Genomic DNA, 15,390 nt, shown 5'->3' on the forward strand with positions numbered 1-15,390 from the left:
TTTTTTTTTTTTTTTTTTTTTTTTTTTGGTGGAATGTGAGGCTTTGGGGACATAAAGCTCCTGAACCATTGGGACCACTGCTAGACCCAGGAGTAAAAACAAACCAACAAACATTACAATGCTGTACATCAAGGCTAGCTACTATCCTACACAATTTTCCTTGTTAAGAAATTTGTTTTTGAAACTTACCATATACACCATCGCACACCAACTCATAGTAGCAGGACTGGCCTGGGTGAGAATATCCACTTCAAAAATCACTCACATTTTATCAGTTAATGGTATTCTCTCACTGTTTGCTAGGCACAGTGTTCTGGTGTCATCTAGCACAGAGTTTAGATTTTCTACCCACAAAGTGTCCACTGGACCATCAAAGATAATCCACTGCCAATCAAAATCTGCAGAGAAAAGTATTTTAATGTAGCTGAGTGTAAATTCAGATTTCTTTTATTACAATCTTGCAAATTTTCTATTTTTATTTGCAGAATATTTTCTAAGATAAAAATGATATCCTAGACAACACTACAATAATGTTAGTTTCTAGCATTTATTAAAAGTGAATACACATATTGTATATTTATAGCTCTTTAAGCACTGTTTAGAAATTCTTAGTGGAACTGGATAAGTAATCCTTAAAATTGACTTATTTCATGTTTTATCTTTTTCATACTAATATTGTCTGTGAGTTTTCCCCTCCACTCATGAATAAGTTTTAGATATGCTGTCTCTGGCAAATAGCAAAAGGAAGAGTTGACCTCCAAAGAAGAATCTACACTTGAATAAAGTTTAGTGTCTACCACAAAGTTTAGACAAAGTTTAGAGTCTATCAAAATGTATAATAGATATTGTTAAATAGGAAGAAATTGTTTAAAAATGTACACAATGTCTATATGAATGCTTAACCAACCTAATTAACTTCTGCAAACTACCAGCTCCTATTCTGGAATGGTGTGAATGTTACAGTGTTCTGTAAGGCTTCACTGAGATAATGTATTGCAAAATGCCTGCCACTTTTGTTGGGTGGGCACTTTATTTGCTAGGCACTTGATAAGCTGGAAGAACTTTGTGATGATCTCTTGATTCTTTTTCAATTAAAAATAAACAAACTTTTAAAAATTGGGTGAAATAATTGAGGATAGGTATAATAGGAACAAGTATGCAAACTAATTTTTTGGTAAAATGTCCACATCACAGTCACCCTCTATACAAAATACAGAGTAGAGAAGCCTTCCAAGGAATAAGGTCATCATAAGCAATGGTCAGAAGTTATTTGTGTGGACACATATTTCAAATCAACTGGATAATTAGCCATAAGCAAAATTCAATCATATGACAATGCTATGTTTAATTTCTAAAAAATGACCTAAATATCTCCCAGAATGTTTCTGTCATTTCCATTTTGTAGAATTCACCTATAGGTCAGGTTTATGTTGACAGTAAAATAGAGAAGAAAGTGTAGAGATTTCCTGTGAATCTCTTGCCCTCACAAGCCAACACGCCCCATCACTAGCACCCTGCCCTCCTGATGGTTGGACAGCAGTGACACATCATCTCCTAAAGCCATGACTCCCCATGGGTCACTTCTGGTGCTGTGAATTCTGGGGTTTGGACAAATGCTTAACAACATGGGCAATGCTATTGCAGGTTGCCACTGCTGCTTCTGAAAGCATCGTTTATTTCTACCGAATGGTCCTCATGAGAGACTAATGGGCATTTATAACTCAAAAAGCTATTTAAACTCTAGAATTTATATATCATAATAACAGTCAATACTGTAATATATAGTAATGTATACAAACTTTAAATAAATACATGAGAAAAAGAATTGTGTCAGACCAACTATCAACAATAAAAAATTGTATTTAAGGTATAGATATAGCTCTTTTGGCTCAAAGTTTGTTTTCTATATTAATTCATAATCTTTTGGGAATTTAATAATACTTACTATGATTTTCTGGAATTTTAACATCTTTCTCTGCTTCCTTCGCAAACATACTTTCATCAATATCTACTGTATCAGAACCATCAAGTTGGAAAGCCTAAAATATGTAATCAATAAAATTTAAAATTTTTGATAATATTTTCCAACCACAGTGAATGATATTTTAATATGCTTTCTTGAGAGATAAAAATATGAATAGCACAAGTTCTGTGGATGAAAAAGCCAACACACAACTAGTAGACCATAACTTACCTATAACTACTTACAGCATATTTATTTCAGGAAAATTACTTCATATTAGTTTTTTTCCCCTGCAAAGATAGTACGTTTGTTGTATAATATTTGAACAATATAAAAAAGCACAAGGAAGACAACAAAAGTTCTTGGAATTTCCATCAGCTATAGACAACCACCAGGGACATTTGGCAGCATATATTTTGGTACATATTTTCCATACCTTCTATGTTATCAATTCTCAAATTTTAAGGTACATAAGAATTACCTAGAGTTTGTTAAATAGCACATTCTAAGACCTCATCCTTGAAGATTCTAGCTGAAGAGATTTGGAAGAAAGCCCAGGGACTTCCATTTAATATGTACCACAGAAAATTCTAATAAAGTTGTTCATTACCTTTGAGAAATTCTTAACAATTCATATGGTTAACTTAATTATGTGGGGGTGGACTTATTCTTTTTCCCAACAAAACTGGCTGGCATATCATCAGCTGGCTGGCATTGTCTTTACCACCAAGAGGAGTAGGGAGAATGCCAGAAGGAGTAAGGATATGCGGGGGCCTCTGTGAGCTCTGAAGAGAGAGGTTAGGTCAGCTACTGCTGGTCACCGGCCTTCTCAGAAGGTCAGCCAGTGCCTGGCCATTTCCACTACCATTCCCATTACAAAAGCCTGAAGCTATTATCCTCGGACATAAGTTAGTATGCCTTGGTTCTTCCCCGCTGCCCTTGAGACAGACATTTTTTTTTTTAATTCAGGACTGTGGGTCAAGATTATATATATGTTATCTTAATTAAAATAAATTTTATTAGGTTTCTTCCCCAAAATTTGTGGCAATGACAATCCTACCAAAAGAGGTGTGAGAATGAATGTTTTGTCATCCTTGCTTATACTAAATGTACTCACTATTTATAGTCTCAGGTTTTGAAGATCTGGTGAGGAAAAAATATGCTTATTTTTGTTAGTAGTCAGGCTGGGCATCTTTTCACATGTCTGTTAGCAATTTGTATTTGTTCTATTAGTTCACTAATATTTGTGTGCATAGCTTTTCCTCATTTTCTTATTTTATTGTTCAAGATCCTCACTTATTTTAAAGCCCTTCTCATATATTATATTAACTCATCACCTAATTTTAAAATTCAAAGATTAATTTTCAACTTTTGATATTAAACAGTTTATCATCTGACTTTCCACTTTTCCTCCTTTCTTGTATCTTTCTTTACTATGGGGTTCACTATCACAACTCATCAGAACTTTCTCTTCTATCTTTTCTTTCTCCTTTCCTTGTTAGACTTCCCTCATTCACTCTTGTTCCTTTCTCGCCCACATTGCTCCTATTCAGTCACATCAATTTGGGCTTTAACTATGACCTAGGCTCTAATGCCTCCTCGATGTGCATTTTTACGCCACCAGCCTGGTATTTCTGTTAGAGAAGCCTGAGAAGACTAAGACACAGTCAAGTCTCTCCTAGATGGTTGGAACAGCATTAAGGAAGTTATTACCTGTAAAGTAATATATGTTTGTGTAAATGCATTACACTGAAATATGGATGAAGCCAACATAGGTTTTCACTACCTTTATAATCTCTATCTTCACAGAGGTCTCTTGTAATTCTCTGACCTGAGAGCTGGAGACTCAACATCCAACAAGGTGAGAAGAGTCCAAAAGGCCTTTCTCATCAAATGGAAATGGACTATTTGAGAACACAGCTGGCTTGGCACTGGTGGGTCATGAAAGGGTGGCAGTGGTCCCTCTGAGGTAAACCTCCTTCTACAATTAACCTCCTGGACTAATGCTTGATTCACAAAGATTCCCTGAGTAAAGTGTCCGGGTCTGGTTTCCTCAGAGGTTTTCTCGTTTTGTTTTGTTTGTTTGGAGTTTTTTAACCATTTGGAACTTCAAAGGAGGCCTTGGGACTGGGGAGTGTGGAAATGATGGCTGCAGACCAAACTGATTCACCCATTGGCTCGTAAGATTGCCCAGAATCAAGCTGCTAATTCAGTCTGTGTTAGGGTTTTTGATGGAAAATATTCCCCAAAGGGCTCATGTGCTTGTGGCTCGGGCTTATAGAATGTGGTTGAATCATGTGGGCACTCCAGCTGACGTCCTGTTAGGCGATGGGGGCTGGTCTGGCAGGCTGGAGGCACATACCTCGAATTCCACCACTCAGGAGGTGGGTTCTGGTCAGCGGAGGCAGGTAACTGAGTGCAGCACCTGGAAGGCATGTCTCCCGTCCTGGCTGCTCCTTTCCCTCTATGCTCCCTGACCGTGATGATGTGAGCAGATTTCCTGACTGACCATGCAAGGACTGAAACTTCTGAACTGTGAGCCAAAATAAACCTCTCTTCCTTTAAGTTGCAGGTGTCAGGTATTTTGTCCAGAAATGAGGAGAGTGACTAAGACAATCTCCCCAGCCCAGATTACTAAGATTGTTATAGGGATACAATATCATACTGGACCTGACAATATGTCAAGACATCTTAAGACACTGTCTTCATAGACAAAGTAAAAGACTGTATGTTTCTGATGCACAACGCACTAGTGCATTTCAGACTCTTGCCCAGAATTGATATAGTTATCTCGCAGAGAGGGAAGCCACAGTGAACTGGGCATGAATCCAAGAGACTGCTGGAAAGTTGACTACATTACATCTTCATAGCTTAAGGGATACTGATGATTGAAATTATTCAGTTAGAGTGCTATTCCAATCCAGTCAGTCCCTCCAGCCACACCAGTGTCTTCTGAAGTTAATTTGCATCACATGTGTGAACTTCTGGACCATCTGTAGCCCAACAGTGGTATACATTTTATCCCAAAAGTGAGCACCGTATAGATGATCAAGGTATATGATGAACCTTTCACATTCCTAACAATCCATAAATATCTAATTGTATTGATCATTGATACAGACTCCTCAAAAATTATCTCAAAGATTTCTGAGTGTCTCTCTCTTTTGTTGCCCATATACTTTATAAGCAAGTTTGATTGGATATACATGTGCCCAAGAAAAGATCACTTCCTTTCATCTGTTTCTGGGAAATGTTAGTGTAAGAGAAAGGGGATTATATAAACACACTTTGAAATTTTGGGATTAGCCCCAGCCTTTCTTGGGCATGGTGTTTCTTTCTTTTCCCTGATGACAACCCGAGGCCAATCTGGTTCACATTCCAGGTTGTAGCCTGACCAAAATGAGGCCCAGCAGATTCAAAGTTAATTATGGTTCAACTACACAAAATCTTTCACAGATTGAAGGATAGTGACAACTTGGCTGAGCATGCTGCCAGCTGAGCCCTTCCACAGCAGCCCAAGCAGGCCAAAGTGGGGGCCACAATGGTTCTCTGAAAGTTTTATTAAACATCCTTGTCCCTCTTGTACCCAGGCTTTCAGGATAAGAGGTCTAGTTTTAAGTAGGGGATGTCTGAAAAGTAACTATGGTTAAAGCTACTGAAATGGGACACACCGGTTCTGTGGCAACATGGCCCAGGAGTACCTTGGCTTCTTTGTTCAGAGGCAATTTCGTTATAGTCTATGACATCCTACCTCTGATTCTCGAAAGATCAGTGAGCAGGAAGGGATATTGAAGATACTTTGTCTATCATACCTGTCCCTCTAGCCTTCTTAAAAACAAAAATACCCATACTATCAAGGGAGCCTTTAATTTAACTAACTTTTTGGAACTGATAGGATCTGATGACTATTCTGCTTAACCTTACTGAGAATCTATCAGAAACAGCAGGAATGAACTCTGCTTCTGCATTTCGTAAGCAAAACACCCGCCAACACCTCAAGATGGCTCCCCCATCTCCTCTGCACTTCCATTTCCAGAGCCCGCTCATCTAAGAGACAGAGAGATGGCCTCTACCTGACAGCATGGCCTGCAGGCCAGGTTGGGCTGACCATTCGCAAGCAGTCACTGGAAACAAGACCTAGACTGAGTTTCCAGTACTGACCTGAGGACCACGTTGGACGAACTGTCAACAAGGATCACTCCTCATCATGAGCTGACGTAAGTCCCTTTTAAGAGACTCGCAAAACTGAAACTTCTCCTGAGCAAACCAAGTGACCCTTAAAATTGTATTTCTTATGTAAAAAAAGCCAGACTTTAAACTGCTTTCTTCCTAAAAACAATGCGGTTGTATCTTTGGGGTAGTTATAAGAATGTTAAACCTCCAGTATTTAAGGAAACATCACCCTGACCTTGAAGGCATTCAGAACAATTTTATCAGGTCAGTGTTGCTATAGATGACAGAATTGCAGTAGATACTTTTTCTTCCAGGGTTGAAGCAAAAATCTGTACAGTTCTAATAAATCTTGCTAACCATGGATTACTGCTGCACAGATAATCAGGAATGGGCAATTTGGGATCTTAAGGAGAAATTAATCTGGCTTCCAAGGCAGATTCTGATGCTTATGGCATTAGTTTGGCTGTTTGGGCCTAGGACCTCGGATGGTTGGCCTTCTTCTGCTACTTGATATTCTGGTGACAGAAGCCTTAGTTAAGTCTCATGTGAGATAAAATGAATGCATTTTTTGGGTTTATCTCTGTCAGTAAGATTAATCAGAGTGGACAACAGAATAGTGAGCTCATGGGGAAATTCACCAGAAGCCAAGACAAGGGATAAACCAGGCTGGGAGGTATAATTCTTTATCATCTCCAATATTCCCACAATTCCGTATGGTCTCTGACGCTCCCACAGACCTTCTGAGTAAGGGCATTAGTAACTCTGTTCAGGACTACTTTTTCCAAGATGATTGTACAGCAAGAATTTTTGGAAGGCAGAGATAGTTTCTTATCGGGACAGAAGACAGATTTATCTATTTATTTAGGGCGTAAGCCTAGGGCTTTGTACATGTTAAACACACACTGTATCTCAGAACTACAGCTCTAGCTGAGGACAACTTCATTTGCTACTCAGAATTTAAAAATATATGTACTTCAGGGACAAAAGATGGGTATTTGCTGCTAGTAACCTCCTAAGATCTGAGGGTTCCTATGCTCAGGGTTCTCCTGTAATACACCTTACCATATGTGCATAGACCTTGTATTACTCAGTGGGAATTCAGCCTCGCAGAATCGGTGCAAATGACGTTATTCTGGCTACTACTATTGTTGTAAGTAGGAAAATGTCCTTTGTCTCTAACTCAGGAGTCTAGTATTTTCTTCCACTATGAATCTGTGGTGGGTTAACTTGACAAGCAGCATAAAAGCTTGATAAATACATATATGGGAGAAAAGATGTAATATAAAGATGAAAACGCTCCCAGTAATTACTGGTCAACTCTATCTAAAAATCTGAACGGGATTTTTTGATAAATGTCAACAGGCTGATTCTAAAGAGAAAGAGCCAAAAAATAGCCAAGGAAAATTTAAAAAGAGCAAAGACAGGTGACTGATACCACCAGGTATAAAGATGTGTTATAAAGCTATGATAGGCACAAAGACAGAGAAATAGACCAAAGAACTTACTACAGAAGAAATAAAAAACTCAATCCTCTTAAAGACAAACACTTAATGTACTATAGGAATGGAAAATCACTGAGGAAAAGTCTTGGGAGACTTGGTTATTCATTCGGGAAAAGGGGCTGGGGATTTAGCTCAGTGGTTCTGCCACCTGCCTTGCAAATGCAATGGATCTGAGTTCAATCCCCAGTACAAAAAAAAAAAAAAAAAAAAAAAAAAAAAAAAAAAAAAACCCAAAAAACAGCTTCTACTTATTTGGGGAAAAATACATCTTTACCTAATACCTTACATGTAATTAATACTATGCACATTCTAGTGTTTTTCTAAATGGTTCATTTATGAAAAACAGAAAATTCAAATAAGGTAATGATTTTTTGCATTTATGTTCATTAGTGAAATTGACTTATAGTTCTCTTTTTCAATTAGGACTTTCTCTGCTTTGGGGATCAAGGTGATGCTTGCTTCCAGGAATGAATTTGGGAGTATTGCTTCCCTTTCAATTTCATTGAAGAGTTTAAACGGTAGTAACAGTAGTTCCTCTCTAAATGTCTTGTAGAATTCAGCAGTGAAGCCTTCAGGACCTGGACTTTTCTTAGTTGGTAAATTTTTAATTATGTTTTTGATTTCATTGATTGATTTTAGGTTGTTTAGAAATTTTAGGCCATCTTCATTCAACTTTGGTAATTCATACATATCTAGGAATCTGTCCATTTCTTCTGATTTTCCATCTTACTGGTGTATAGGTTCTTGAAGTAGGTATTGATGATCCTCTGGATTTCTGTTGGGTTCATTGCAATTTCACCCTTTTCATTCCTAATTGCATGGATTTGGGCCTTTTCTTTCCTTTTTTTTTTTTTTTGATAAGGTTGGCTAAGTGTCAATTTTGTTTATTCTTTCAAAGAACCAACTCTTGGCTTTATTGATTTTTTGTATTGTTCTCTTAGTCTCTATTGCATTAATTTTTGCCCCAACCTTTATAATTTTCTCCCTTGTCTTTTGGGATTGTCCTGCTCTTCTTTTTCTACAAGCTTGAGGTTCAACATCAGGTTGTTTAATTGAGCTCACTCTGTTTTCCTAATATGATAATTCACTGCTATGAATTTCTCTGGTGAGACTGCTTTGTGTCCCACAGATTCTGTTATGTTGTATTGTTACTGTCATTTAATTGTAGGAACTGTCTGATTTCTTAAGTAAAGGAATGCAGAGTATCTTACACTACGTTTGTAGGTCTTTTTACAAACGTGTTAAGGGAATGAAGGTGAAAGGATTAATTTGTTGGGAGTTAAGGTAAGGGATCAAGTAATAAAGTCTAGGGAAATAAATAAGCCACTCTACTTGAAGATAGCTGTCTGTTGTTATCATGTTCCTCCATCTTACCTATTGAAACCCAGGCAAAGAATCACTAAGGTGCCATTATATACTCACGTGAAGTTGATTATGAAATTGTATTATCTTTTCTTTCTGAGGTGGCCAATGTTGTAAGCCCAATTGTTCTGTTGCCATATATATTGCTTTCTAAAAGGAAATAAATACACTAAGTTAAAATGCACTGCAAACTGAACTTGTGTGCATGTATATGTGTGAGTGTGGTGCTGGGCACTGAACGTAGGGCCTCGCACATACTAAGCAACCACTCTGCCACCGAGCTTCATCCTTGGCCAAAGCCCTTAAACGTTACTCTTCCAAAATCTCTCTTGACTAGTATCAGTTATTATGCTTTAAGACAGAGGTTTTAAAATTTTAGTTATCTAACTTCTATTTCCAAGAGTAATAAAAACTATTATTCTCTACAGGAAAATATAATACATTAAAATTTTATGTTTACAGACAAATTCATAAAACTTCCCCCAGATTAAGAACATTTGCTTTGTAGGTGGGTAAGGTGGCACACACCTGTAATCTTAGCACTTGGGAGGCTGAGGCAGGAGCGTCTCCAAGAGTTTGAGGCCAGCCTGAGGTACATAGTGAGTTTAAGGCCAGCCTAAACTACAGAGTGAGTCACTGTCTCAGAAAAACAAAAGCCTAAAACAAAAAAACCAACAGAAAAAGTATCTTCTTTAAGATATATTTAAGAATTAGCTGTTAAGAATTAGACAGTACAACTAATTATCCCCCACATTTAAAAAATGTAAAAGGCTCTACTTTTTGTAATTCTAATTACCATTGAAGTAGGTTTTCAACTTTGCAATGATTATTTTAATGTTTAATATCAAGAATAACCTAAGACAGCAAATAAAACGGATAAGATTGAAAGCACAATGAACTTACACATTAAAATATGCAAGAAGTAATTATAGCATGAAAAGATATTAAATATTCTAGTGAAAAAATTATAAGGGCATCTACGCTTCCCTCTCGAAGAAAGCTCATTTCAGTGTGCATTCAGTGGTAACTATATTTACCCAAACACAGGGTTTATCCTTCCTATCCACTGGTCCCTGCTGTGAGACAACACACGGGCCCCTGAAAGAAGATTACTGCTCTGAGCAATGGGGGAAAGGCCAGAGTGCAGGGCACACTCAGCTGTGAGGGCTTTTAAACAGCTGATGAGAATGCCTACATGGGGCTGAACTGAGCAGTTGTGGATGCAAAGGCTGCTAACATTTTCCAGTTAGTACACAAACCTAGATACTGCTGGGTTGCAAGCAAGAAGCCACAGTGTGTGGAATTAAGACTCACATGGGGTACACAGAAGGTCAGCACAGTCAGGATAATTACAGAGCTGATATTCAGACCAATCAAGCTTTTCGGTCATGTGTTTTATTAAGTTTTTAACTCTGGAAGGTTTTAAAATAAAATCACAATGTTACTGTATAGTATTCAAGGATATATGGTATTCCTTGGAGTCAACTGATATGCAAATGATATGCAGCTCTTACTCTAGGATGTGTTTTCAGCAGTTCTCAGCTAATCTCTTGCTCTGAGTTAATGTCTCCTACATTTAGGTACACTGGATATTGTTGGAGACAGATCAGAGGATAAGTTAGAAAGATCACAATGGCCTATCAAACTTAATTTGGACATTGTATCTTAAATAAATAATGTAAACAGCACACCGATAGAATATTGTTTAATAAGGTATATTGCCATGGGCTATGCTATACACGGCTGGTCACTAGGCAGGCAAAACTGCAATATTAAAGATGGGATTACATCAAATTTAATATTAAAACCATCATAACTTTATGATGTTTGTGACATTTCTTTGAGCCATATATTACAATTTAGTAAGTAACCAATTATTAAATGGCTGATAACTTGCACATTTTCTTAACACAAAATCATATAAACAAGGTAAGTTGCTGAATAAAATGCTGTTTGTGTAGAATGCTAAGCTTGTGAAAGCTCAGACTGCCACAGCCTGGCTTGTCTGACTGATGAAAGGGTGAGTACCCAATGGACTGGGCACAGAAGCAAACCCACCGAGCACACAGTGCTATTAAAATGGAAATGCCATTTCCTTAGCGGAGACTTGAAAATTGTTGAAGGTAGGACAAGAGCACCTAAAACATAACTAGAGGAAAATTAATGGGGCATTTGCAGGTCCTGCCTGGAAGACATAGAAGGGTGTTAGATGTATGACAGAGAAATCAAAACATGTCAAATGACATTTTTTGGCAGCACTTGGAAGACAAATATCGACTGTATTTTTTGTGGAAACCTTACAGAGCAAAACGGAAAATATACACATGTATTTCATTTATTTTCATTAGGGAAACAAGGAAATATCTACAAAATCTAAAGCCCATGGAAGTACTGAGAAAAGAGCTAAGGTTGGTTAGATCAGCATTCAGACAGGCAAATTATTATTTGAACAAAATCCAACTCATTCAATCACATAGAAAAGTCACACAAGATCTATTGTTGCTAAAGTAGACAACTGAAAAGACTACTCTCTCAAATGGGCTAAAGGAGCAACAAAACTCATGGCCTCAGAATTCACAGTGAGACTGTGAATGTCAAAGACAAAATGAAATCTTTAAAAGGATCTGCAGAAAGTAAGTAGGACCACAAAGAAACATCAGAATGATGTGGCCTTCCATGAGCTTAGAGCAAGAGGAAAATGGTATGTTTCATTCCTACAGCATGGAATAGCGAATTACTAAAAGAACTTAAACTGAGAACGACATAACCAAATTGTCATTTAAATAGGGCATACCAAAATTAGTCTACCGTATTAAAGTCTTCATAAGGTTTGTTACACAAAAGTCTACTCTGAAGAAACTTTTAGAAGAAGTACTCAAAAAGAGGAATGAATGGAGCCACAAAACATAGGAAGAGCCAGTTTGATAAAATATTCATTTACTATTTTTTGTGTGAACGTGTGTGTGCACATGTGTGTATGTGCATATATATAAAAGTCCAAAAAAAAGGAGAAAATATTTCCATAATATTCAGAAACTAAAATTCTACATAGCATGAAAATAATTGGAGGAGAAGTATAGGAAAGACTAAAGAATATGTGCATCTGTCTTTAAAGGGAAAATGTAAATGTTGAATAAGTTTAATACATCAATAGGAGTAGATCACGATGGATGAAGTCTTCAGTTTGGAGAGGACAACACAGAAGAAAACTTAATCTACTCCACGGAGAGCAGGACAGAGAGGTAAAACTGAAGCAAAAGCAATGACATAGCTGCAACTATCTGAAAATAACAACCTACAAAGCTAACTAAAATCAGTAATACAGAACAAGCAGACACTGACTGGATTACAAGAAAACAAAGTCCACGATCTGTGTCCTTCAAGACATAATTCTAAAATAGATGTAAAGTAAGAAAAAAAAAACACAAAAAGAAATTTTGAAGAACTCCACATTAAAAAGTTAGATAACAATATTTTACTACATAGATCATAAGGCAAGAAATAGTCTATAGGCTAAAAAGGAAGACAGTATTTGGTAAAAGAATAGGACAGTACATATAAACAAGTGTAAAACTTACAATTTAGGCCAATAGGGCAGCACTTGACAGATGTGCAAGAAAATAGCACATCACTGATTTAGTAGGATCCTAGTACACCTTTTTGGAATCTGATGGATCAATAAAAAGTGGGCAGAGACACCAAAGCTCTAAAAAATACAATAGGCTATGCATATAACTGTATATCCAACAAGTACAGAATACATATTATTTGTGACCATACATAATGCACTTACAAAAAAGACAATTCATCAGATAATATAGGAAACTTTAGTAAATTCTACAGGACAAATACGTAAATTACAGAATTTAGTCTCCAGTTAAAATTAATTGAAGAGATTAATAATAAAAGAATAGATTAAAATCCCATATATTTGGAAACCAAATAACTCCAGGACATTTCCGTTTATCAAAGAAAAATATAAAAGAGATTAAGAAATATTTATAACTGAATGCTAATTAAAATACTACATATCAAGTTTTGTGGGAAACAGCTAAAGCAACACAGAGGAAAATGTATAGCTTTAAATATTTATTTATTTATTTACTTCTGAGACAGGGTCTCACTATGTAGTTTACGTTAGTTTTGAACTCATTACCAGTATGTAGCCCAAGCTGGCCTCAAACTTGAGGAAATCCTCCTGCCCCAGCCTCTTGAGTGATGGGATTATAGGAATGTGCCACCATACCTGGTGTTAGCTTTAAATATTTTAGAAGGAAGCAAGAAAGATAATAAAATCAGTGTTCAAATAAAATCTAGAACAAAAACAACAGAACAAGCCCAATGAAACAAAGCTTGAAAATAAGAACAGAAATTAAAGAAGAAAAATAGAACAAATTAAATCAAAATAATCTCTCTGAAAAGATGGATTACATGTACAAGTGATAAGTAGAGCAGAGATTAGCCAAACAAGGGAATTATGAGCAACTTAATAAAGTTGTAAGCAATTTAAGTTAAATAATTTAAAAACATAAAAAATAGAAGTGTGAAGTGATCGCTAAGTAGAAAAAAATATCAAAACTTTTATCTCACACAAGACTTTCCATAAAGTACAATAATTGTTGTCCAGTTGAGGAGCTACTATAATCTTGACTCTAAAGCCAGACAAGGACATTTCATTTACGAAAATACATGTGCAAACTCTTAAGTATTAAGTCAATCTATTAGTACATTGAAAATCACATCTTAACAAGGGCTCCCCTGGATTGTCTTTTGCCATCTTCATTTCTTTGTCCTTCCACCCCTCCTTAGCCCTCTGCCTGAAGGACAGCCCCACTGAGGGACTAAACTTTTCTTTGAGGTCACACAAGTCAGGTGACCTTTGCAACAAACATCATCCATAACTAGCCCATGGAGGTTAAAATCTGCTGGGACAGGAAGGATTTTGTATGGTAAGATTTTGCCCCACCAGAATGAATAAAGAAAGATGAGGATAAAGCCACAAAATTACAGTCAGTCATAGATGAGTCAAAAAGTTTTGCTGAGGCTGAGGCTTATGAAAGGAAATTTATATGTTTGGTTGTTCTGAGTTTGTTTTGCTCATTGGTTTTGTTAGGCCTAAGACCAACTCCTGTTGCTCAGTTGTAAACCCCTCCTCCCCCCAATGTAGGACCAGCAAAGATCAACAACAGGAGAGGCATTTCAGTGATGAGGGACAATGAACAATAATGTGGTCAGCGATATCTTCACAGAAATTCTCACAGGAGAGAATATTAAAAAAGCATGGAAACTGTAAAAGTTAAGACAGAGTTACTAGGCCCAGCCTTACCAAAAGGTAAACAGAGCCTTGTAAAGACAGGGTTCTTACGCATGAGTGAGTGCCTGATCATAACTATCACCAAGCACTGTGCCATAATCCCAAATTTGTCCAGAGTCAAGTTAAATGCGATCTTACAGATCTGTCATTGGAAAATCCAGATCTTGAGGTGTTCACAGGTAAAAGAAGATCACACTTGTACTAGAGTGGCAACAATCACCTCAGAAATACACTGTTTACATCATCTAGGAGAACACACTAGGGGTGGATATGCTGCTGTGGCATACCATGTGCAACACCGTGGGAGAATTCTTCCTGAGGATATGGGCCATAAAGGCAGCGGTAGTGGCTTGGCACAATGGGAGGCAATGCCCTGCTCAGGGATGTTAAAACCAAACAGTCCAGACTACCACCAAGGAATTAGAAAAAGAAAACTTACCTGCCCAGCCCACAGCCCTACTAGTCTGGTATGGCTAGTAAAGCAGCTGAAGAGCAGGTAGGGGAATGACTGTGGATTAAATAAGACAGTATCCCCCATCCATGCCACTGTGCCCAAAACTGCCTTCTTAACTGCACAACTGACAACTGGTCAAGCTATGGGATCGTAGGCTGTGTGGGTCTCACTAATGCTTTCTTTAGTATTCCCTCAGCTACAGGCGTCCCTGGACCATTTTGCCTTCATCCACGATGGAAAGCCGTGGGGCCTTTTGAGTGATCACTGAGAACTACTGCACAGCCCCACCATTTGCCATGGGACGGTGGCTCGGGACCTTGACATGTTATCCTGCCTACCCATGATGAAAACGCTTGATTACACACATGATATTGTTCTAACCTCCAGGTGTCCTAGAGATTTGGAAAATCATAGGGAGGACATGTAAGTACATCTGAAGAAATGGAGAAGAAACAACAAACACCACAAGGCACAAGGACCTAGCACTGCTGTTAAGTTTTTGGGAGTCTTATGGTCAGGTCTAAGATAAGCACAATATCTGAAAAAGTCGTTAAAATTTTTTTGCAACAGGCTGTGTCAATGGATATAAATCGACAACAAGTGTTTTTAGGACTCCTGGGAT

The 15,390-nt window shown here is 37.4% G+C and overlaps 1 protein-coding gene across 1 annotated transcript in view; it reads right to left on the bottom strand.

The window, feature by feature from the left end:
• The window catches only part of LOC104875073 (dynein heavy chain 14, axonemal-like), a 62,893-nt gene that overhangs the window by 11,478 nt on the left and 36,025 nt on the right, over positions 1 to 15,390 (bottom strand). The window contains 3 exon segments of the mRNA XM_019210428.1: positions 190 to 398; positions 1,946 to 2,039; positions 9,061 to 9,150. Of these exon segments, the coding sequence (XP_019065973.1) occupies positions 190 to 398; positions 1,946 to 2,039; positions 9,061 to 9,150 (393 nt within the window).

Source organism: Fukomys damarensis, unplaced genomic scaffold (genome assembly GCF_012274545.1).
Source record: "Fukomys damarensis isolate Sample0158 unplaced genomic scaffold, DMR_v1.0_HiC HiC_scaffold_11, whole genome shotgun sequence".
Lineage (NCBI taxonomy): Eukaryota > Metazoa > Chordata > Mammalia > Rodentia > Bathyergidae > Fukomys > Fukomys damarensis.